This window comes from Vicugna pacos, chromosome 12 (assembly GCF_048564905.1).
Source record: "Vicugna pacos chromosome 12, VicPac4, whole genome shotgun sequence".
Classification (NCBI taxonomy): Eukaryota; Metazoa; Chordata; class Mammalia; order Artiodactyla; family Camelidae; genus Vicugna; species Vicugna pacos.
The window spans coordinates 22056683-22082856 of record NC_132998.1 but is presented as its reverse complement, the minus strand read 5'-3'; the positions used below and the strand labels follow the sequence as shown (position 1 = coordinate 22082856).

At 38.7% G+C, this 26174-nt stretch overlaps 1 protein-coding gene and 1 long non-coding RNA gene across 5 annotated transcripts in view; both read left to right on the top strand.

The window, feature by feature from the left end:
• The window catches only part of WIF1 (WNT inhibitory factor 1), a 66092-nt gene extending 41468 nt beyond the window's left edge, over nt 1–24624 (top strand). Inside the window, exons 4-11 of one of the 4 annotated variants that reach the window (XR_012078421.1) lie at nt 7999–8139; nt 9032–9127; nt 10126–10221; nt 14180–14275; nt 19974–20069; nt 20585–20680; nt 21876–21969; nt 23785–24624. Coding sequence is in view for 2 of the 4 variants with exons in the window: in XM_006205820.4 (XP_006205882.1) it covers nt 7999–8139; nt 9032–9127; nt 10126–10221; nt 14180–14275; nt 19974–20069; nt 20585–20680; nt 23785–23906 (743 nt within the window). In the remaining 2 variants the exon portion in view is untranslated. Of the gene's footprint in view, nt 1–7998; nt 8140–9031; nt 9128–10125; nt 10222–14179; nt 14276–19973; nt 20070–20584; nt 20681–21875; nt 21970–22482; nt 22801–23784 lie in introns of those variants that run through there. The other 3 variants (XR_012078422.1, XM_006205820.4, XM_072973014.1) reach the window with 3 other exon arrangements.
• LOC140700158 (uncharacterized) lies at nt 17366–19103 on the top strand. The gene is made up of 2 exons (XR_012078423.1): nt 17366–17659; nt 18323–19103. It is a non-coding gene; the product is annotated as an uncharacterized lncRNA (long non-coding RNA).
• Nucleotides 24625–26174: the final 1550 nt, after the last annotated feature.

Sequence of the window (26174 nt, the reverse complement as noted above, 5' to 3'; positions counted from 1 at the left end):
ATTTCCATTTTAAATTTTTGAATTTTTCCTTTGTCTTTTTCCGATTATTAAAAAAGTACAAACTTACTATAGCCCGTTAAAATGCATTAATTGTGTTAATTACAGTTATTATACCTGTTCACCTTACAATAAATCTTGCATCTTTGAATTTCCAGTTGAGTGCTTGTATCCCGAATCTTCCCATCTTTATCAATTTTTTGTGTTTAGTTAAAAAAAAAAAAAAGCTTACTGAAATTCTACTTAGAATATTGAAACAATAAGGTTTTGAATATATGATGTGAGAATATGTTAATAGGTCATGTTTAGAGAAAACATTTGCTAATAATTTAGAATCTTTATAAATAATAAAATGTAAAGGAAAAAGTAGAGGATGCTTTGGGCAAGGTGAGACCAAAATTAACAGGCCCTCTGGGATGAGGTGACTTGGGCACATGTATGTGTGCACACATACACACTTTGCACAGACAACCCCACTACACACACACACACGAGTTTTGAAGGCAGATGTAGGATTTGTTTGCAGAAATGCAGGTGCAAGATGTTTATGGGGATTTGAGCCCATTGCAGGGCAGTTATTCATTAGCTTTATTAAGCTCAGTCCTCCAGCACCAGCAGTGAGGGTATCTTGAATTATTAAAAAGTAACCAAATCAGTGTGTCTTGCTCCTAAGCATCCAGGTAGCCTTTGTTACTCCACTGGTCTATTTAATACCCCCACGCTGCTAAGCTGTTCTTTTATCCTACAGACTCCTATATGCCTAAATACTGCATGAAAAAGAAAACTCTTGATCTTTAACAGTTATGAAGTGCCTGCCTTCTGGCATCTGAAGAGAACAAAAACAGGAAATACAAACTGCAGGGTGGTGGTTCAGTAAAATTCCTGAGTTGGTTAACGAAAAACAGTTTCCATCAAGCTAATGCTTTGCCTCTTAGAACACTCTGTCTCCATCATCCCATGAAACCAACAGAGCAGGGGTGTTTCTCAACCATGACCATCAGGAATCCAGTGTGTTGAAATTGTCAAATAGGTGTTGATGCTGAAAGGACCATCTCCTTGGTGACCCCCGTCCTAGGTGAAACCCAGAGTAGGTGCTCAGGAAGTGTTTGCTGAGAGAATGAGTGGCTGTCAGCACGGCATGGAACAGCGATGACTGTTCGCGTTGGGTGATTTATGTTCGTGGAGCAATTTCTAATCATGTGGTGTCAAGGATGAGCGCTTGCCCGCCTTTCTCAGCTCCTCCCTTGTTGTAAGGCGGCAGCTGGACTGACCAAGGCTAAGGCTGAGTGAGCACCATGCCTGGCTCAGTCTGGAAGAGATATTTCATGAGAATAAGTCTGTTGTTTACGTCTAGAGAATAGTTTATGCGCAATCAATGGCACATCAGTGTGTATCTGAATACCATGTGAGATGTGTTCAGTCTGCTTTCGTCTTTCTGAGTTGTTTTAATTTACCTTGATCTCGATTATACAACCTAGGCTGCACTAGAAGTCACAACATCTGGCCTAAGTTCCATCTAGTTTTGGGTAAAAGTGGCTCTCATAGGCTGAGTTTCACAAAGGCACAATGTAACTTTCACGTTTCTGTTTTTCCTTGGAAGTAGAGTCTGTGCTGTTTCTACCTTTGATGTCTCATTTTGTGTATGTGTTTTTGTGAGTGCACAGTGTTCATATTTTACTCTGTCTCCCACTGATTTCTGTCTCTTTCTGTATATGTGTGCAAATGTGCACATATATATGTGCTAGTGTGTCCGTGTGTACAAAGGTGTATGGCTGTGTCTCCCATAAGGTATATCTTTGTTGCTGTCAGTACCTAGTTTATAAAGGACAACACACTAGGCGCTGAAATTACAAAACCGCTTAAGATATGGTCCTTACCTTTGAAAATCTCATTTTTAGCAAAGGATACAGAATCATAATGAAATCATCAGATTATAATGCAGTCATAGACAAAGGTGTTTGTGAAATATATGTGAAATAATTCAGGCAGGGGGTGTTAGGGAAGGATACAGAGAGCAAGAGCTGTTTAATTTTGGCTTTGAAAGGTGAGTGGGAGGACCCTGGACAGAAAAGAGGAGAAAGAACATTCCAGGCAGCAGGAGAGGTGTGCAGTCAGGCACTGTGGACGAGCAGCCCATGTTCAGGAACTGAAAGAAATCCAGTTTGGGTAGAACACAGGTCATACAAAAGTCAGTCACTGAAGATGAGGCTAACTAAAGTCAAGTTGTTTTTTTAAAGCAAAATTCTCTGACACAAGTTTGGAAGGTAGTCAATTATTATTACTTAAACGGCCTTACACATACATTTTATAAGCAGAAAGGAGGACAAGTAGAGTTTGCCGAAAAGGAATAAAATTTCCATTTCATGTTTCAAAATTGAAAAATGGGCTAGTGTAAGTAGTTTGATTTGTACATCGTTCACTAATTTTTTCTTTTACTTTAAGAATTAATTTATTGAAACTCATAACCTAGGTACATCCTAAGTTCTAAACGTTATTTCCTAATTCCTTTCAAATCATTTTGTATTAGAGTTCAGACCATAGTTATGTTTACATGCCTCCTGCTCCAGAAGAGATGAGTATGTGTGGGTAAAACTTTTCCACCTGGGGTAAGTGGATTTTTGATGTGTTCATTTTTAACTGGAAGTTGAATTTGTCAGGTTGGAGTGATAAATATATAAGTAAAATAAGCAAGATTTTAAACCTGGAGTGTGCAGATCTTTAAAAGATGAAGATAGAAAATATTTCATATTAATGTTAATTGGACATAATTTTGAATGAGTAAAACCATTATTAGGGATAGCTTTTCTGTTGGTTTACTAACAAGATGAAGACGCTACATCTTAGTTATTTGCCAAAATTGCCTCAAGTTTACCTGTTCAAAAATAGAAAAGACTTTTCTCTTTTGCATTTGACATGATTTTGTATAACTGTACTGTAGGTGTGAGGTTTTTTTTTTTAATCGTAGGATAGTCAGTTACAATGTGTCGATTTCTGGTGCACAGCATAATGTTTCAGTCATACACATACATATAATTATTTACATATTCTTTTTCATTATAGATTACAACAAGATATTGAATATAGGTCCTTGTGTTACACAGTAGAAACTTGTTTATCTATTTTATATATTGTAGTTAGTATTTGCACATCTCGAACTCCCAGTTTATTCCATTCTACCCCCTTTTAGGTGTGAGTTTTTTGGTAAGATTTTTTTTTTTTAATCTAACACATATTTGATGGTGGACGATAACATTACACTTTTCTTTAGACTTTCAAATAACAGAAATTTTCACACACAAAAAATTTCTAAAAATTATTTTAATAGTGTTATTATTAGTCTTATGGCCAAATGAGGAAACTGAGGCCTAAGGAGTTTAACTAAACCACCCCAAATCAATGGATCATAGCATGTGCAATTCTCTACCTGATCCTGGTTTTAAGAATTAAACACTGTTATCAGAAGATGTTCATGCACCTGATATAAAGTTAAAATACAAGCAAATTGCACTTGGAGAGATGATAAAAGTCGAGACCCAAAGAATCCAGTAGTTATAGACCCAAAACAAACACTGCAGCTACTTCCAATTCTAATTTAAGTCTGTAGCTTTAAACATGTGTCAATGTTTGCTTCATTTTTCTACATTTTTTTAATGGTTAAAATGTTTCACCATCACAGAATATCTTCACAATAAATCACTGAAACGTAAGTGCCACAAAAGGCAGGGGTTTTTGTCTTGTTCACTAAAGTATCCCCAGTGCTTAGAACAGTGTCACACAGTAAACATCCAATAAGTACTTATGGAATAGATGAACTCTCTGTATTTTGACTCAAATTCGTATTTAGCCATTTAAGGGGAAAAATTCATCTTGAAAACCTTACAGAAGTTACTTATAGCGTATTTTCTTTCTATTGGATTTTGCATCCTTGTTTTTCTCTGCGTTGGTTGTTCGGAGTCATACTGTTTAGATCACCACAGGCCAGGAACTCTATGCATCTCTGTACCTTCACTAACTGAAAGGCCACATTCACTAATCACACACTTCCCACGTGGGCACTCCACACCCTCTAGAAGACCCCCTATGACTGGAGCATGTAACATGCAGTCACAGCTTAACCAGGTTTATGAAAGGCTTGCTTTTAGCCCATCTGAAAATACAAACCAGTCATTATTCCTAACTGAATATCCCATAAATATTATAAGACATTTTTTGATATTTGACATCCAAGAGATGTTTTGAAATTTGACAATGCTGATGAACAGAAATGAAGATGAGTTTGCTCACAAGCATCTTCTCTTCCATACCAAGATTCTGAAAAGTAAAATAACTCTGAAGTGCCTTCTTAAAAGAATTAGGTGGGCTGGCTGCAAAGTGGAGGCTCAGTAAGTTCCAGGAGAAACAGACACCTGGAAAATAATAGTTTAGATGGTGACATGTGGTGAGGAAAAGTCTCAGACTTCTGTCTTTTAGGTCCTTCCATCTTTTCAAACCTCGGGGCAATTACTGGCCTGCTCATCCTTGCAAAAAATTCATACGAAAGAGACATTTCTTTTGAAAGATAGACATTTTATTCTTGAACAAAGTGAAGTGTTAACCATCAAAAGAAATTACTTGTCAGCTCCTTCGCTTCCCTTTGAAATGGAAATCTCTACAATGGCTTTTTTGCCTTTTGTAAATTTGCATTTTCATACATAGGATTTCATTAAACCGTGGTTTTTCAGTGGGGACAATTTTACTTTGGAACTTCAGACACAATTTTGGTTTTTCCTTCTTTTATTTCTGTTAAAATAGCCATATTTTTTCATCGTTTAATTGATTATTTATGTTGCTCAGATCTCAAGATTCAGGAGAACTGGAAATCCGTGTTATTTGGAGAATGACACAGTCATGCACTGACAATGCCAAAGCCCTAACAGAGGTTTTTGGTTGCCAAGCACGTTAAGAAGATTGTATGACCAGCTTGTGTGCAATGCCTCACGGAAAAGAGCAGACCAGTTTCCAGCTCATTTCTTCTTGTAAACCTAGGGGAAAGGTTTATGAAAACTCTGAAGGGAAAGGATTTTTCTTGGCATGGTATGATTTTTCCATGCTTGGCAGTAACCATATCCTGCCATACAGAAACAAAATGAAGCAGAACTTCATATGTATACCTATTAGCAATGTTTCTTCCTATTCATAAGAAGAATTATAGTCTAGTGGATCAGCTGTATCAGTCTTCCCCAGTGGATATGTTATGATAATCAAGTGGATTTTAGAAATCTACATAGTCAGTTTCCCAGCCAATGACTTGAGCCAGTTTTCACTCAATGACTCATGGGTATTCCACCGCTGGTGGCCCTCTTCACCATCTCTGTACAACCACACATGAGTTTCCACTCTCTGCTTAGTCAGCACCTATGCACCCGAGTGGTCATCAGTCTCACAAAAAAGGAGTGGTTTCTCCTTAGGAACCTAAACCGTTGGATATAAGCCTATCGTGAGATTATTGTGAGATTATTTCACGACATCAGATTGTCTTCTAGATCCCAAAGATATGGACACTTCTTAATATTAACAAATAGCCTGAGAAAATATGAACTCAGTCCAATGATTGGAGTCTGCTTTGAATTGTAGAATATTTCCAAAGAAGAGATTTTGTCACTTTCAAGCGCACAAATTGAAAATAAGTTAGTAGGGTGTTACTTAATGGGCTTTATTTTAATAGATTCTGAAATGTTAATTTTTTATTCAAGTATGTTGATTTACAACATTGTGTTAGTTTCTAGTACATTGCATAGTGATTCAGTTATATGTGTATATTTTGCACATTCTTTTCATTATAGTTCTTAGAAGATATTGAATGTAGTTCCTTGTGCTGTACAGTAGGAGTTTATTGTTTATCTATTTTATATATAGTAGTTTCTATCTACTAATCCCCAACTCTTAATTTATTTCTCGTCCTACCTGCTTTCCTCTTTGGTAACCATAAATTTGTTTTTTATGTCTATGAGTCTGTTTCCTGTTTTGTAAGTAAGTTCATTTGTATCATATTTTAGATTCCACATATAAGTGATATCATATGATACTTGTCTTTCTCTGACTTACTTCACTTAGTATGATAATCTCTAGGTCCATTCATGTTGCTACAAATGGCATTATTTTATTCTTTTTTATGGCTGAGTAATATTCCATTGTATACATATACCACATCTTTAACAAGTCATCTGTCAATGGACATTTAGGTTGCTTCCATGTCTTGGCTATTGTAAATGGTGCTGCTGTGAACTTGGGGTGTGTGTATCTTTTTGAATTAGCCCTTGTCAGACACATCATTTGCAAATATTTTCTCCCAGTCCATAGGTTGTCTTTTCATTTTGTTTATGGTTTTCTGCTGTGTAAAAGCTCATAAGTTTGATTAGGTCCCATTTGTATATTTTTGCTTTTATTTTTATTGCCTTGGGAGACTGACCTAGGAAAACATTCCTACGATTTATGTCAGAGAATGTTTTGCCTATGTTCTCTTTTAGGTTTATGGCATCCTCTCTTATGTTTAAGCCTTTAAGCCATTTTGAGTTTAGTTTTGTTGTATGGTGTGAGGGTATGTTCTAACTTCATTGATTTACATGTGGCTGTCCAGCTTTCCCAACACCACTTGCTGAAGATAGAAAATGTCTATTGTACAGTCTTGCCTCCTTTGTCGAAGATTAACTGACCATAGTTGTGTGGGTTTACTTCTGGGCTCTCTATTCTGTTTCATTGATCCATATGTCTGTTTTTGTGCCAATACCGTGCTATGTTGATTACTGTAGCTTTGTAGTATTGACTGAAGTCCAGGAGGGTTATATCTCCAGCTTTGTTCTTTTGTTTCAGGACAGATTTGAGTATTATGTTAGCTGTGGGTTTGTCATAAATAGCTTTTATTATGTTGAGGTATGTTCCCTCTATACCCACTTTGGTAAGAGTTTTTATCATGAATGGATGTTTAATTTTATCAAATGCTTTATCTACATCTATCAAGATGATCATGTGACTTTTGTCTTTTCTTTTGTTGATGTGGTGTATCACAGTGATTAATTTGCATATGTTGAACCATCCTTGTGACCCTGGTATGAATCCAACTTGATCATGGTGTGTGATCTTTTTTATGTGTTGTTGGATTTGGCTTACTAATATTTTGTTGAGAATCTCTGCATCTACATTTATCAAAGATATTGCCTGTAATTTTTTTTTTGACAGTCTTTTTCTGGTTTTGGTATTAGGGTGATGGTGGCTTTATAGAATGACTTTAGGAGTGTTCCTCTTTAGTCTTTTGGAAGAGTTCGAAAAGGATCAGTGTAATTTCTTCTTTGCATGTTTAGTAGAATTCCCAGTGAAGCCATTTGTTCCTGGACTTTTGTTTGCAGGAAGTTTTTTTTATTATAGATTCTATTTCACTTCTAGTGATTGGTCTATTTGTACAAATTATCTATTTCTTCTGGATTCAGTTTTGGTGGACTGTATGTTTCTAGAAACTTGTCCATTTCTTCTAGGTTATCCAGTTTGTTGGCATATAATTGTTCATAGTATTCTTCTATGTTTTTTTGTATATCTGTGGTATCAGTTGTTATGAAATGTTGATTGTTAGCTCTTTTTGAATTATATGGAGGCTGGTGAAAGTACTCACAAAGTTTCTTTTCCTAATTAATCAGTCTGTGCTGCCTAATTTGCACCTTTACTTTTCAGAGAAATTTAGCATCTTTTTTTCAAGATGGTACAAGCTTAGACTATAAACAAAAATATTCCCGATTTGACATTACTAGGGTATAAATTAATGAGGGTCATTAATTCTTTCTCCACCCAGCATGATGTACAGGTTCTATAGAGAGTGCCCAGATAATCATAATACAGTCCCTACTCTAGTGGAGATACAAGAATGTCAGATAACAAAATGTGAACATTCATGCTTTGTTCTTTGTCTCTCTTACCAAGATTTCTGTAAAACTGGAATCAACTAGATAAACTGTTTTTCTGTACTTTCTTTAGTTGTTCAAGTCGGGTTCCCATGTCTTGGCAAACAAGATGGAGTGGCAGCGTTCGAAGTGAATGTGATTGTAATGAATTCTGAAGGCAACACCATCCTGCAGACGCCTCAGAATGCCATCTTCTTTAAAACCTGTCAACAAGGTAATCAGTGATGCGGATTCAAGAGAAGGCTCATAAGGCTTCCAGGTGTGATTTGGGCACAAAATTATAGCTAGCTAGATAGATTTTTTGCACAGTTATAACCACACCAGTGAGTAGTGGGGCTGGGAAACATAGGGTCCAGTAATAGTACTAAGACAGACTATCTGCTTTGCCCCACTCACAATTTTAGGAACTCCAGTACTCCTTCGAAACACCCTGTCTTCTACCTCTCTCCTTCCCTCCTCCAGCATAATATTTGGGACTCCCCAACCTCATATCTAGGTTGCCAGTCATTACCAGCAACTACCACCACCCATACCCCCTGCCGAAAGTTTGGTGCTGCTGACATCCATGGAAGACAGAGTGCCACCATCATGCCAGCGATCTCTGCCAGGCAAAGGCACCTCACCACCACTGCCCGGGTGCCCAGTTAAGCATGAAGGCCTGTCCCCTTTCCCATCCTGATGCAAGCTCTTCCAGCCCAGAATTTAAGCTCTGGAGGTCTTTCAGCGCTCCAGTGCGCCAAAAGGTCTTCCCGCCCTCTGAAAGTGAATATTGAGGGCAGTATCATTTACTCTATCTCAGTGCAAATTTCAGGAAGTACAGTAGGTGAATGGGGGGGGGAGTGCAGGCAGAATAAAGCTTGCTTTGACTTCTTCCGTGAGCCCCCTACTGCAGGAAATAGGATTGAGAGAGGCAAAAAATCTTAATTTCATGAAGACCTGGTGAAGTACAAGGGGTGTGGAGAGAATGAGAGAAGTACTGGGATTCAGTAGCCTGTGATCTCTGGTGCGCCGGAGGGAAAGCCACCGCTGCCTTCTTCCTGCTGGCTGCAGTTCACTCGGCGTGATTTCAGAGCTGTCCACATAAACTTTGTTTCTCTTTGGTGAAGCTGAGTGCCCAGGAGGGTGCCGACATGGAGGCTTTTGTAATGAAAGGCGAGTCTGCGAGTGTCCCGACGGGCTCTACGGACCTCACTGCGAGAAAGGTGAGGAGCGGAGGGCGCCGGCGCGCTGCCTGGTGACACGGGCGTCACACGGCAGCCCCGTGTGTGTTTTTAACGCATCCCCTGAAATTATTTTTCTGGTCACATTGTAAGGATTGGTGAAGTCCTTATATAAGCCACAGAAGAGCTACTGGAGAGTATTTCTTCTAGGAGTGGCTTTCTGTTAAATCCAATATGTGGTGACAGGGGCTGAAAACTTTGGCACTACGTCTACATTTTTTGTGGCCATTTTCCCTCCCCCAACCCCCCCCCACCTCCAAATTCACCGTTATATGCACCCTGCTTTGGCATAATCTTACTAAAGTTCTGAGGTTTTTCTCCTCCCCTTAAACTGGTTTTAAAAAGCTAATATTATGACTGATTTAAAAGTATCTACTCCAATTAAAAGTAGCCTTTCTACACTTGAGTTATGTAGGTGCTCTAGACAAATAAATAAATAAATAAAATTAAAAGGCTGAGAATCATTTGTATAGTAAGTATGTGTATTTTGGTGAAATTAACTTCAAGAAAGCTATGTGGAAAAAAGAAAGATAAACACAAAAATGTGTATTAACCACAAGCTCACAAATACTAAGAGCTTATTTGACCAGAGGAGGCAAAATATTTTTCATCCTCAAGAAAAATAAGAATTTTTCTTGTTTGTATTGATTTTGGAATTGGAAGATCAAAGAAATAAGGCAGGAAAAATATAGTCTTAAGAAGACCACATCTTAGTAAAAATAATCATTCTGAGCAAATTTTAATCAGCCAAATGGAACAATTCCAAAATTCTCTTTCTATAAAATTTACTAAAAATTTGCTTGATTTATAGCACAAAAATAATTTTTAATATAACAGACTTCTATCTTAAAAGAGGGAACACTTTAGAGTCAACCACAAAGCTTTAAAAAATGTAGACCTGTTGTATTATTGACATTTCCAAAATGATCCTGCTCCAAAAACCCTATCTGGCCTTAAACTGAATTCTCTCTCCTCATTAGCCCTCTGCACACCACGATGCATGAATGGCGGGCTTTGTGTTACTCCTGGTTTCTGCATCTGCCCACCTGGATTCTATGGCGTCAACTGTGATAAAGGTAACTTTCTAAGAATAAGGTTTGTTATACTTTTTAAATGTTTGGTTAAAAGAAGTGTATTTAATATACCATCAGTCTTTGTAACAGCTCTGTAAATAGAGTGTACCCCTTAGCTGGCTGCTGTAACTTTAACCCCAAATTTCAGTGTAGCTTAACACAGTAGAACTTATAGAATGCTCCAGGGCAGCAAATACCTGGTCAATGGTCAGCCAGTTCTCCTCCAAGCAGTGACTCAAGGGACTAGGCACTTTCCATCGATGGTCCTGCCTAGAGCTTCAGAGCTCTCTGGATCCAGCCAATAAGCAGAGAAAAATTGGAGAAGGCACCGCTTTGAAAACCAAACCAAACCAAACCAAACCAAAAACTCTGGCCCAGAAGTGACCCACAAAACTTCCACACCTATTCCACGGACAGGAATGAACCTCATGTTCCTACCTGGATGCAAGCAGGAGAAATGTCATCTCTGGCTGGACAACTGTATTGTATTGACACTGACAACTTGATGGGAGGGGAGCAGGGATTTTTGTGAACAATTAGCTGCTCCTGCCCCATTGGAGTTTTGCTATGTCCCAAATCAGTTTTATGGGTGAGCTTCAAAGACTGAAATGAAGCAGTGTGTTCCAAATTGCCTGACCTAGAAGTTCACTGACCCCCCGCAATTCAGTGCTCTGCTCACAGATCCCACCCCTGAGAGATCGGACTCCTCCTTCCTCTTATGCAACATCATAGCCCAGTTTTCCTCTCAGAAAGTAGATTCAAGTGTGGCTCTAAAATAGTACTGAATGATTCATACTCTTACAAGACACCTGTCTATTTTGCCCAGTTCACATCTTCTATGGAAAAAAAAAAGTCCTTAAAGTGTATATGTATTTAATGAAATTATCCTTGTGTCAAAAATGCTAATTGTATGAGTAGGACACTATTTTTTTTAAGTAAATACATGCCTCCAAATAAAATGATGTGTTATTTTTGAGAAGTGATAATGCAGAAAGCACCAATTAAGACTGAAATGAGTAGCTTTTTAAAAAAGAAGGAAAAGCTAAAGGAAAGAGCCCTTAACCTGAGTCAGAATAATCATTCATGGTTATCTGTTATTTTATGACATACAAAGTCCCTTCATACAATTATCTCCCTTTACTCTCAACAGTCTTTTGAGATATGTGAAGTATTATCCATCATTGTCCCAGAGAAGCAAAATGAGGTTTATAAAGCTTGAGTAGCTTGTCCCAAATTCACATCCTCCACTGTGCCATATTGCCACTCAGGCCACTTGTTTCAGATCCCAGTTGCACTCTGAGTGACCCTGCTTCCGGCCAGAGAACCTGATCTCTGGGGGCCATGCATTTCCCATCTCTAAACTGGAAATCAAGCCACTGACCCCTGCCCCCCACCTTTAAGCTATTGAGATAATATCTGAGCACTTCTCTGCCTTTTATTTGTAAGCGATCTTCTAAAGCTATAGCATTGGAGTGAAAACAGTTTTTAAGTTTTGTGTTCAAAAAGGTTAAGCACTAATGACACTGCTAATAACAGCCAGTGAGTAACATTCTTTCTTGGGAAGCTTCTTTTTATTTGTCTAACTTTAGCATTCACCATCTCTGCTACTTCAAAACTGGGCAGAATTTAATTCTTAAAGCAGAATTAAACCCATGTTATCTCACAACTGTTAGGAAATAGAGCAAATCCTCCAGAGATTTGGGTGAGGACCGAATGTACTATCAGGTTTAGAGAGACCTTTTGTGAGGCCTGCCTACCTTGGTGGGGCTGTTATTGGCATAGTTTGCACAGTGGAGTGTCATTTATAATGTTTTTCTAACGCTGTGGTGTCACACTCTGCATGGTCTCTGTTAAAGGAAGATATCTATGTGTATTTCAGTTCTTTTTACATTTTGTAGTATTTTGCTTTTCAGATGAAAGATTTTCCTACCTGTTAGACTCCAGTAATTTTGTTTTAAATTCTTTTGGAAAGACTTGAAATTCCATTTGGTCTCATCAGAGATCTGGGAACATTAAAAAATAATGCTTTTTACTACCTCAACAAAAAGATCCATTTATTATCCAGGAGGGAGTGTACAGCTTCTAAAAAATGGCTTACTTACTGGCACAGAGCTAAGACCTTAGAACCACATAGTCAAAGAACCACTAAAGATTAACTTTCATTGGCTCTTGGGACATCTGTTGGAAACTTTTAAGAATTGAGTAGTTAAACACTGGCTGATCAAACCCTCAGCCCCAGTTTAAGTTACTTAGTGTCTTTGGCTCATTTTCTTAGTCAAGAATCACCGCACAACAGAAATGTAGAGAAGCTTGGTCAGGATGGTAAAGTATTATGGAAATGCTAAGAGTGTGGCCAAATTTAGCAGTCAGCTTTGTCATAGTCTATAAGTTTGGATTATACTCCCAGGTTCACTGCATTCTGCACGCTCACAGAAACAACTGCCCAGCCCTTAAAATACTAGCAGCAAGTAGCAAAGGGGAAGCCCAAACAGCCGATTCTCCTAAATCCTAAGTTCTCTACCCCAGTGTGCCGCTTCCTCCATGTCAGGAGGCTTGACTTTGCTAAAGAAAGTACAGCACAGCCGTAAGCTGGGAGATATTTAGGATTTTTAACAAAAAGCTTTATCATTTAAGAAGCATGACATTCGTGGAATATTCTAGTTGGACTTCTTTTCCACAAAGAAAACATACACTTAGAACCTTTGGATTTCCTTTCTGATTTTCCTACTGGAAGCTTATTTCAGCTTTCATTCATCTATAGCCAACTTTGGCCTGTTTATATAGGACGAGAACAAATAGGCCGTAAGACTGGAAAAGCCAAGAATCCAAGCTCTTATTTTCATCTCCTTTATAGAATGAGCCAACTTGTCTATTTTTAGATATTTGCTCTCCCCTGTCCCCATTTCTGTCCTCCCTCTCTTGTAGGTGCCAGTGAGCAGCCAGACTCCAGAAGCTGACTAGATCTAAGAGAGAGGGTTTAGAGGCAGTCACAAAGAGCATGATTATTACCTGGATAATCTAGATAACTGGACTCCCACAATCATACACCCAAGGTCACCCCTTCAGTTCATGCTGCTGCCACTTCCCTGCCTATGGGATCTCACAAGGGGCAACCGTTTGTCTTTTCCCAAATATAATTACTCCTTCCTGTACACATCATAAAAGTCTATTTTTTAAAAAAAATTCCTGGGGTAGGGGAGGGATAAATTAGGAGTTTAGGATTAACAGATACACACCACTATATATAAAATAGATAAACAACAAGGACCTACTGTATAGCACAAGAACTATATTCAATATCTTGTACTAGCCCATAAGGAAAGAAAATATAAAAAAGAATAGTTTTATACACACAGACACATATACACACATGTATATATGTATAACTGAATTGTTTTGCTGTATACCTGAAACTAATACAACATTGTAAATCAACTACACTTTGATTAAAATAATCTTTATATATAAGATATAAATCTTATATCTCTGTTCTTAATCTGGAAAGAAGTTTCTTTCTCCTTTGTTGGATCCTAATATTTACCACTTCTTTCCCTTTTATCTATTCCAAAGTATATTTTCTCCTTTTTCTCCTCCTTTACCTTAAAAAATATTTTCTTAGGTGTATAGCGTTCTTCTCCTTTTAAGAGCATAGACATTTACAAGAAAATTAAAAAGATAATTTTTTTACACAGCATGCCCTTTTTTTTCATTAAGATGTAGCTCCCTAGAGGTGGGTACTGTGTAATGTGTGTGGTATCCTGTTACGTGGCTGGAATCTGCAAATGGTCAGGCGACTGGTTACAATTCTTGTATGTGTAAGGTGACTTATTTTTATTATATAAGTATATGGGCAAGTAGCCGATGCATAAGAAGTGTCACCCAGCCTTAAGTAAAGTTTTTCGTTCTTGTTGTCAGATATAACCTACTGTCTAATGCAGTGCTCTGTTACTCATTCTAACAGCAAACTGCTCGACCACATGCTTCAATGGAGGGACCTGTTTCTACCCTGGAAAGTGTATCTGCCCTCCAGGACTAGAGGGAGAACAGTGTGAAATAAGTGAGTGTTGACCTTCGGCTTTTCTTTTGTTGTGGGGGGACTTTAGAAGCTCCATCGAACCCCTTCATTTTATCGATGAGGAATCTCAAGCCCAGAGACAATGCATAGCTGTCTAAGGTCTCAGGCCAGTGGTTTCTTTTCACTAGATTCAGCCACCATCCGTTTTGGCTAAGGGTGGGGCAAAGAGTGATGTAGCTCAGACAACTCAGAGCAAACGCTCTCTGACTCAGTTGTGTCTGGGTTTGGGTTATTCACCATGTTGTGTTGTTTCTTATCAGTGGTTTTTGTCCCCTTCTGATTGTGCAGAGCTCACAGTTTCAGCCTAGAAATGTTGACCAGAGCTTTAGGACAACTGGAATTTGTTTACCTTCCTGGAGGCATAGTTTTTTTTCCTCTGGCACTCATTGCCACACTTCCTAACCAGATTGAGCCTAGTAATCCATTTAAGAGGAAAGGATAGACTCAAGCAAAAGGAGAAAAAAAAAAAGAGGTGCAGAGTAACTGGAAAAAAAAAACCCCACCTAATAGCACACACAACAGCAGGAATGAATTGCACAGATGTTATGCTAAGTAAAAGGCGCTAGACACGAGGAAGTGCATACTCCGTGATTCCATTTTTATGAAGTTCGAGAACAGGCAAAATCATGGGTGATCGTAGAAACCAGAATAGTGATTAGGGGCGCAAAGGGACTTTATGGGGTGCGAAAAATGCTCTATATCTTGATTGAGGAAGTGTCTTATGAGTGTTTGTGTAAAAAAAAAAATAGTTGAGCTGTAAACTTAAAATCAGTGCACATTATGCCTTCACTAAATGTTTGTCATGATTTGATACAAAAAAGTAAAAATTTAACGTAGAATGTGGTAGATAATCATTGTTTGCGGAATCAGGATATCAAACTCCTTGTCCTGGCCCTGTCACCTTCCAGCCATGTCACTGAAGCTCTTTGTTAGCAATGAGTCAGAAATGAGCCAACCCCATCCTAGATTGCTCTGCAACCCAGAAGACAGATAACACCAAAGCCCTGCTCAGGAAGGAGCAGAAGGAATGTGAGTGAGCACGCCTGCGACGTCCCTGCCTTTCTGGAAGTTCTGGAATGTGGCTTTTCACTCCCAGCTGTAATGTGTCCATAAAACACTGCTGTGTTGTTTGGTCTAGCCATAGTTTCTGAAGTTGTCGTGGGTTCAAAATTAAATAATACTGACTTCCCATTTTAACTTTTAACCTCTAATTTATTTGTGGGTTTTTGTACTTTAATGAGTAGTAGATGAAGTGATGATTTTTTATGGAGTTCAGATGAAAAACCTCTGAAGTTTCCATGGAACATGTAACTAATTGTCAGGATGTGGTTTCTGTTCTTATTAATTACCCTGCCCTGATAAAGATACCTCTGCGCTGACTCCCCTCGATTTTCTCCCCTTACTTACTCTCCGACTTCGCGTACTTGGCTCATGTTCATGGGTTCATTTCTCTCCATGTAGGTGTGCCCTTTCATGCCCTTAGGTTTATGACCTTTCCATTGGCAGAGACAGTGTTTTCTAGTCCTGTTTTTTCCCCCCTAGCTACACCAGACGTGTGGGCCTTTGAAAGCTCCTGATTATCCCTATCACGAGTGATACTCAAATCCTTTTAGGAAATTTTTTGTTTCTGTTACAGGAACCATGTTACCAAAAAAACTTAAATGGGTCTTGGGTTGAAAAGTGCCTCCAGTGTAATAGAGACAAAAAGATGAACTGTGATTCTTATTTTTAAATTGAGATACAATCCACATACCATAGAATTGCCTATTTTAAAGTGTATAATTCAGTATATCCACAAAGTTGTGCAGCATCTCTTCTGTCTAATTCCAGAACATGCCATCATCCCCAAAAGAAACCCTGTATGCATCATAGTCACACCTCATTGTCCTTTCCCCAAGACTCAGGAAACCACTAACCTACTTTCTGTCTCTTCTAGGTTTAACTATGCTGGACTTTTCATATAAATAGAGTGATACAATACATGGCCTTTTGGGTCTGACTGCTTTCACTTATGTTTTCAAGGTTCACCTATGTTGTAGCATATATCATTATTTCCTTTTAATTGCTAAATAATATTCCACCATGTGGATATACACCAACCACATTTTGTTTATCCATTCAGCAGTTGATGGGCATTTGGGTTGTTCCCATTTTAAGACTATTATGAATAACAGTGCTGCCAAGAACATTCATGTACAAATTTTTGTGTGACATGTTTTCAGTTCTCTTGGGCACGTACCTAGGAGTGGAATTGCTTGACCATCTGTTGACTCTATGTTTAATTTTTTGAGGAACTGCCAAACTGTTTCCCAAAGTGCCTGTACGTTTTGCATTCCCACCAGCAATGTACAAGGGTTCTACTTTCTCCGTATCCTTATCAACGCTTGTTATTGTCAGTTTATTTTAACGAAATATGTATTCTGATGTTATTTATATTTTCATTTCTCCTGACCTCTGTCAGATTGATATCTTCTTAAACATCAGTCTGACTTGACCATGAGATAAACTTGCAGGTTTACAAATAAGACCATGGTTAGAAGTATCTGGATGTATGTGGTATACGTTTATCTCATCATTTAAGGCTCATAGATTTTACAAGAATCATTAATGAACCTTCAGTTAAAAAGACCACGTAAATTATTTATACTATAAATGGGTTTTTTAAATAACTTAATGGGCTATTTAATTATTATTACATTATCATAAATAAGTTTTATAATAATTATTTTTATTATAAAAGTTACCTGTATAAAGTGTTCTCTATAAAAAATTAGAATATTGGGTAAAATAATTAAAACCACTCATAAATCTAAGACGCGAAGATGATGGTTGTTGGCACTTCTTGTAAACCATTTTTATCTTTTCTCTGTGTGAAGGATGGTCACAAATTTAAGTTACCTCACAATCTGATGGGTGGAGGAAGTTTAATGTCTTTGTTTCATCTACACCTTATGTCATTGTTCTCACTGGACTCATCCACTGGTTACAGTTAAAATGTTAACTGTTTAAAATTAGTCAAATCTGTTTGTCTTCAGGCAGTGCTTAGTCTCTTTTGGTTAAAAATGTGTAATGATGTATTAAGTTGACTCAATTTTCCACTGTTCAATGGATTGAATTTGGTTGCAGAATATTTTCAGGAAAAGAAAGTCAACATTAAAGAAATAGAATTCTGAATTTTTAAGAATTCTTTAGAATTTTAAAACAATCATCTCTTCATGAGGTTTGATCTAGGAATGGCCTTCTAACAGTCACCTGCAGTCACATCTCTGTTGCGTGATAACCAGGAGAGAACGTCCTCCTTCCTGGCTGCAGTGACCCCAAGAGTCCTCACTTGCCCCTCACCAAGAAAAGCAAAAGATCATTGGAGTCAGTAAAAAGCTCTCCATCAGTCATTCTCTGCATTATCCCTGGATACCAAGTTCACCTTTCATAGAAAATGGAGAAATTTGGGCTCTCCGAGTATTTCACAATAAGTACTCTATCTTTTCTGCCATATAGTTATTGCTTACTTGAGAAACCCCAGTGCACTGCAGAGTACTATGATATGATCCAGTTTCGTGCATATAGTGGAGTCAGATATTTCTTTCATACAAATGGAAATTCAGAGTTAGGTATTCCTTTCCTTAAATTAGAGTTGGGATCTTGACCAAATAGTAAATGCTATTCTTTGTATACAAACTTAGTGAAAATGATCCTTTGGGATTTTTTAACGGTCAGTGAAAAGGTGGCATTCTATCATTAAGGTTGTTTTAATACCTGTTTCTAGAACATCCTGCATCAGAAAAACCGGATGGTCTAATGGCATTCCAGGTTTTTGAGAGACTCTAACATCTCAATATTACGTCTGTATTATCGCCATGAATACTGTATGCCACTTTGGTTGATTTATACTTGTAGGAAGTCATATTGGATAAGTAAAAAGAGACGTAAAGTGTTCTTAGCGAAATGATTTTCCTATGGAATTCACTTCATGTTTGTCAAGCATGGTACCTGCCTGGAAGATGTAATAGTAGTTCATTTCTTTTAAAGCTTCATTTGGCCATAAAAAGAAGAGCTTAGGGAATGAAAGGTGGGTTGTTTTAAGATAAAGATTTCATTTCTTCTCCTTCTGTACCAAGGCCTCTGTAATGAGTGCTCGGCTAAAGTAAAAAAAGAAAGAGAAAGAACAACAAAACCCAAGCGCCTCAACTACAACAGTCTAATGGTCGTTTGCCCTTGGGAATGTCATTTTGCCAGTTACAGGATGTAGTGTCAGCTCTGGGTGAACAGCCCCTTGTCTTTGACTTCTTAAAAAAACTCAGCCTTGGGATGGCAAATTCTAGATTGCAGAAGGAGAATAAACAGCTTCCAGAGTAAGAAAGAAGAAAAATACTATACAATTTTTACATCTAAGGCCGTATTCCAGCTCTAAAATCCAATGATTCAAAGATCTGAGAAAACATTAGCAGTACTCATTTGGCACAGAGATAAAAGAACGAATGATATATCATTAGGATCTAAGACATTCCAGAAAAATGCACAGATGTGGTATCAGGCACCTTTCACTCCAGCCATCGCTACGACCTATTTTGCACAGACGTAGCCTAATTGCACTCACACAGTCACAGAATGGAAATGCGAGAAACTTACTCCATGGGGTGAACTGTGATCAGTGGGAGACAAGTGCAGATGATGAATGCGCCCCTCTCCCTTCCTTCAGGCAACTGGAAGGTGCAGTCAGTCTACCTAGCTCCTCGAAAGACGCAGCAGGATAGAGCCCAGCTGCCCATCGTGCTGACCAGCCCACAAATACACTTTTGTGTTGGCTTTCCATCTTTTGACATTTTACTCTTCCCAGCCTCCCACTTCTGTTCCCGAGGGTCACTTCCCCAGACAAACTCTGCTTGCAAGCCCTGCCTTCTGGGGAATCCAAGCCTAAGACAGATGTCACCATGCACTCGTAAAGGCTCACTTTCAGAAACAGTGACATTCAAACATCAGACTTCAGAGAAAAGATCCTTGAGAGGGTCACTGATAGCTTCACTTTTAGTATATCTTAAATTTTAAGTGTTTATGAATCAGTTAAAATATTATTCTGTTTATTAAAAAAAGTAAAGACACAACCCTGTTCCCTAAACTCAATCATATACCCACTGGCATAACCAATAGATAATGCTTTAAACAGTCAAGTAGGCTGAACAAAACCAGCTCAACAAGGTTAAGAAATAAATTTCACATCAAGGTAGTATGTTTCATTTCTGAAACAGTTCTGCAGTTCTTACGTTCAGATCTATTTTAAATGTTTGTTAAACTCACTTGTATTCACCTGTGTTTTTTTTAAAGATCTGTTGTTTAAAAGTTAAAATCTCTATAAAGCCTAAAAATGTTTTAAAATTTGCTGAAAATGCAACAAACTCTCAATTAAAATTTATTTAAAATTAAGAAAAGTAAAGACAGCATTTGAACAACATATTCATTGTAGAAGATATATACCGAAAATCGTAAGTAAAAATACTTAGCCTGGTTGTTCTAAAAATAGAACTCAAACAGTAACAAAGCCAGAGAAGATCTGAAATAAGTGGAAATGACTGCCATTTAAAAGCATTTATCCTCTCAGAGCTTTGCAGTGCCTTTGAAAAATGTAATTACCTCCGACTGAAGCATAGAGTTCTGTGCTTACTTGCATTCTTCCGTGTTTCAGGCAAATGCCCACAGCCCTGTCGAAATGGAGGTAAATGCATCGGGAAAAGCAAATGCAAGTGTTCCAAAGGTTACCAAGGAGACCTCTGTTCAAAGCGTAAGTAGCCCATACACATAGTCAGCCTGGGTTATGGGGTAATTAAACTAGCAGGAGTCTCTTCTGACCTCATAACTTCTGCACCTACTGCATGTTGCCTGGACATCTCAATTAACCTTTCTTTACTGACATATGTTTCCTTGAGGTAGATCAAAGACGTACGAAATCCATGCATGTAAAAAACAAACTCAGCCACGTTCACACACACACAACCAAACTGTTTCTCTTAGGAGTTTTCTTAAGGAAGATAAATTTCTATTACCCAGCTGTTTCGAAGTCCTCCAGAGTGTCATTCGTGAATGAGAAGCACCGAGCCTAGTTGAAGATCACTCTCAGAACTTTTTCAAAAAGTCCAGAACTGACTTATAGCTGGAGATTGACTTAGAAAGAAAAAAAAATATTAGGGGATGAAGCCAAAACTAACACATTCTGAAGAACTGCAGGAAAAGCAGCCGTGTAATTGTGTTGACAAAGGAAAGCGCAGGAAACGTTCCTTTTATCTCCTTTGACTCTAGCTGTCTGCGAGCCTGGCTGTGGGACCCATGGAACCTGCCATGAACCCAACAAATGCCAGTGTCAAGAAGGCTGGCATGGAAGACACTGCAATAAAAGTGAGTGCGAGCCTCTCTCACGCCTGCTTCCTGGCACCAATGGCGAAAAGACAAGCCATAACTCAGCCCTGCTTTCCACTTCATAAAAGCCACCTCTCCTTCACTGCCTCTTCTCCCCCCGTGCTTCCCCCTGCCGCCCGCTGGCACTGTCTTTAAACTTTTGAGCCTAAGCTTTAGAGCATAAAGAGGAAACCATCCCTGTAAAATATCACCACAATATTTTCCAGGTTAAGTTAGTACTACTGGTTGACTTGGTAATACCATATATTAATTATGAAATAAGTGAAAGTAAGATTTTAAATCAAATGTGGAGTCAGTATCTATGCATTTCTGATTTTATTGTTCAGGATTGATCAACTAGTGTATCATACATGAGGAGATTTGCCCTGTAAAATCTTTAAATTATGCTGGTTATGGTGTGCTTCAGATGGGTTCTCTGGAGGGAGAGAAAGGTCCATGAAGCATGTTTTCATGGGCGTGTGTCTTTTCAAGCTGACTGACTACCAAAAATGAACTAGCTCTATGGATGATAACCCACTGGCCTGTTTGATACACAGAATGAAAGTTGCTAAAGTCAGTCATTCTGTTTGGAGTGATACCTTCTCTGCGCTAAGCATGAATCCAGGCACTGGGGACAGACCAGTGAACCAAGACTCCTCCCTGGTGGAGCTCAGGCTTAAGAGGGAGGGACAGTCGATCAGCAGGTGGAGAAAATAATGCCATTTCAGCACATCCTGCAGCTAGAACTCAGTCTCCTAAGTACGGGCCCACTGGCCACCTTCCTCTGAGGAAAGGAAGGCTTCATTCAGTCATACAGCCCCCTCCATTAGCAGAAGTCCAGTTGAGTCTATCATATTGTCTCCAAAACAATGGACATAAGTTGAATAAATCATTTTCACATCGGATGTTTTTCTAGATCAGTGGTCTCCAAAGGGTGATGCAGGTAGCCAGTGAGTGTGGAGTGAACAGCTGGGGTACTGAGGGGAAATATTAGTTTGAAAACATTTTTTATATTTTATTTCCTCATATTACTTTTATGTATAAACATCTGTGCAATTAGTATATGGATATATTTATTCAACCTCTCATTTCTCATTTTTGTGTATATGTTCTAACATTCACATTATATTATTCTGATGTGTATATATACCATTTATACGTGGGCATACATGTATATTTGTTTGTTTGTTTTAAGGTGAATTGGTGTCCGGTCTAGGTTATACTAAGCCATTGATTTGAGTCTTTTTCGCCCCCTGAATTATCTGGATGGTAGACTGAGTTGGCTTCAGGTGGGTGTAGCTTAACCGGAAGTGGGGCCCCTCTGGAAAAGAGCTCCTTTACCCAAGTGGCAATGATTGCATGGTACCCCTGTTAGGACATACTTGGTGGGGGGCACCTTCTTTGGAGTAAAAGACCTGTAGAAAATCAGTCATTTCTGGGGCCATTTTGGCAAAGAGTTAAACCAAACCCTTTATGCCACCTTTAACTCAGGATTCAAACTGTGAGGTTTGTCCCCAAATCAAAGTAAGTTCCCAGAAGTCCTTGGGCCTAGGCCATATGTCTCAAGACTCAGTTACACAGGTCTTCTGGGACTCACACTGGGGGCCTGGCGACCACCAGGAGAGCACAAGCAGCACTGTTCCCGCTGACGCACCCAGTCACTCTTCCAGGAAGAAGGCACGTTAGGGGCCCTCGTGCATGTAGTGCAGTTGAGCAGCTCTGACAGGTCTGCCAGTCCCCAAATAGCGCCCCTACCTGTAAACCTTGCTGCTGAAAGCTTTCATCATCTCTGCCTCCTTCAGGTCCAGGCACTGCATGCCAAGAAGATGCCTTGGTGCTCGATTAAAATGCACACGTGTTTTCCGGGAGAGGCCACCCAGCCATTCTGTGCATTGGCTAAGAGAATCAGGCTGAAAGGATGAGGTTTATTTTGACTGCAGGGAGGTGACCGGGAAGCTCTGAGGCACAGAGTTCTCTTAAGAACAGACTCCCAGTGGGGGTGACACGTTGGGAGGTCCTGGGCACCCAGACATCCTAGTGGGGAGGAGGATACTGGAGACAGACTTCCCGGCGTAGGTTCCTGGTCACCAGGGCGGTTTGGGCTTCGTGGGTGGCAGGGCGAGCAGCAGGGTAGGGAGGGTAGGGAGTTACTCCAGTGCATTGTTGGCTCATTGTCTTGGCCATTCCATGAGCTACTAGCCTACAAACTGACAATTCAAAGCAAAACACTCAGGAACAAAGTATTCTCAGTGGTCATTCATGGCATGCTTGCCTTTAAAAACCGCAAGGAATCAATGAAATGCAAAATTTGACTCTAAGGCACAGGAAGATGGAGGCAGCTTTTTAAAGTGTGATTGCTGTCCTGGATCAGTTATAGGAAATCAGTAGAAATGAGTCAGTGCCCCAAGCATTTCCAGAAGTTCACAAGTAATCAGAGAGGAAGTCTCAAGTTGTGGAACTCAGTGTTACATTCCATTTACAATGAGCTGGAAATACTAATGGTAGAGTCTCACCTTGACTGAAACTCACAAATCCCCATTGAGAAGGAGTCTGTTCAAATATAACCCTTCTCTACCGTGTACACGCGAAGTACTTAATTCTTATAAAATTCCTATTTTGTGTAAGTGTAATAGCCCTACCTAGTCATGTGGTCTGTATGATGAGTGGGAGTTGTTACATGGAAGTCGATCAATGTATTGGAGGCTGGTTTTGCAAGGCAGTGAAAGGATCAGTGACCAAATCTTCTGCAGAAGCAGCCCTGCTATCGGGACCTCAGTGCTAGGTCCTTACCTGCTCTTGGGTGGAGAAGGTCCTTCCATTCAGTCACATTCATTCAAACTTTGCATCAAACTTTGCATGACCAAAACGTATAGTGAATCAGAGACTCCGTGGAAGCCAGATTTGATGGAGTTAGTAAAATGGGTTTCTTTTAACAGAGATCTTGAACCTGTAACGTCTCTTCATTCAGGTAGCTTTTTGTGACCACTGTGGTCTCTCACTCTGGGTTGAAAAGGGAAAACAGGTTTCATTTGAATGGTTAATAATGAATCTGAAGAGCCTGTTTTTGTAGTTTCTTCTCTTTTAAGCTGTGAATAATTTTGCAGGGTACGGAGCCAGCCTCATGCATGCCCTGAGGCCAGCAGGCGCCCGGCTTCAGCAGCACACGACTTCACTTAAAAAGGCCGAGGAGCCGCGGGACCCACCTGAATCCAATTACATCTGGTGAACTCCGACATCTGAAACGTTTTAAGTTACACCAAGTTCATAGCCTTTGTTAACCTTTCATGTGTTGAATGTTCAAATAATGTTCATTACAGTTAAGAATACTGGCCTGAATTTTATTAGCTTCATTATAAATCACTGAGCTGATATTTACTCTTCCTTTTAAGTTTTCTAAGTACGTCCGTAGCATGATGGTATAGATTTTCTTGTTTCAGTGCTTTGGGACCAATTTTGTCAGTTGATCAGGTTAAATTTTTGTCTTTTCTGTGTGTCATTGGCAGATGATTTCCAAAAGTACAATGCATTCATGGTGTCGAGGGGCTGGGCAACATTAGGAAAGATAAATGGAACAAAAATGCATAAAGCACAAGGGTTTGGATGAAGCAGTTAAAACTGCTGAAGTTACAGCGTTTCAAATTGTACCGTCATGTATTTAGACATCTGTCACATTTTTAAAATTCTCCATATTTTTAAACTCACAATATATTTTGACCTTACCATGATTCCAGAGAATTCAGTATTAAAAAAAAAAAGAAAAATAACACTGTGGTAGTGGCATTTAACAATATAATATATTGTAAACACAATAAAGTACAGAATATAATGTATGAACTTTTGGCATTGGCTTGAAGCAATATAATATATTGTAAACAAAACACAGCTCTTACATAAACATTTTATACTGTTTGTATGTATAAAATAAAGGTGCTGCTTTAGTTTTCTGAGTGTTGTATGGAGTGCTCTGTGCGTGTGCTATCATATGGAAATAAAATTGGTTGCAATTGAGTGGAAGGTAAAACTTTGCAATATCGTAAAAAAGAGAAGATGTTCTATTATCTGACTCTGTCCCAGCTCTCCAGCCTCATCCCTCCCTCCCAGTTCTGTTTCAACTCCAGCCATGTCACAGCACACTCTGTTGTCATAGCCTGCAACACTACATGCAACAATTTATATTGGCTCCCAACTGGTTGTCATTTCTCTCAAGAAGTCTTCTCTAACCAGACTGTGTTAAATATCCCATTAGTGAAGACTTTCTAAAGGTGCAAAAATGTTGCAAATAAAAGTGCTACCAATTGGTAATGTAAATTGGGGCCAGTTTCTATGGACAATAGTATGGAGGTTCCTTTAAAAACTAAAAATAGAGTTGCCATATGATCCAGCAGTCCCACTGAGACATCCCACCAGAGAAAGCTCTAATTCGAAAAGATACATGCACCCCAGTGTTCACAGAAGCACTATTTACAAAAGCCAAGACATGGAAGCAACTTAAATGTCCACCAACAGATGATAAAGAGGATGTGTGTATACATATATACACACACATTGGAATATTACTCAGCCATAAAAAAGAATGCCATTTGCAGCACCATGGATGGACCTAGAGATTATCATACTAAGTGAAGTAAGTCAGAAAAAGAAAGACAAATATCATATGGTTTCACTTATATGTGGAATCTAAAATATAGTACAAATGGAAGTCAGACAGAAAGACAAATATCATATGATATCACTTACATGTGGAATCTTAAGAAAAAAACACAAGTGAACTTATTTACAAAACAGACTTACAGACATAGAAAGCAAACTTATAGTTACCAAAGGGGTAAAGTTGAGGGAGGGATAAATTAGGAGTTTGGGATTAGCAGATACGAACTACTGTATACAAAATAGATAAACAACTAAGTCCTACTGTATATCACAGGAACTATATTCAATAGCTTGTAATAACCTATAATAAAAAAGAATATATATAACTAAATCGCTATGCTGTACACCAGAAACTACCACAACATTGTAAATCAACTATACTTCAATAAGAAAATATGATACGAATGAACTTACTTACAAAACAAAAAAGACTCACAGTCATAAAAAAACAAAGTATGTTTATCAAAAGGGAAAGGGGGTTGGAGGAGGGATAAATTAAAAGTCTGGGATTAGCGGATACAAACTACTATATATAAAATAGATAAACAACAAGGTCCTAATGTATAGCACAGGGAACTATATTCAATATCCTGTAATAAACCATAACAGAAAAGAATGTATGTATGCATAACTGAATCACTATGCCGTACACCAGAAACTAGCACAACACTGTAAATCAACTATACTTCAATTAAAAAAAAAGTGCTACCATTTGTTAAGAATCTATTGGTTCCCAGGAACATTGTATGTGTTATCTCACAATCCTCTGGGGTGGGTATCATTACTCCCCTTTACAGTTAAGAAAACTGAGGCATGGAGATGGGAAGCACTTTACCCAAGATCA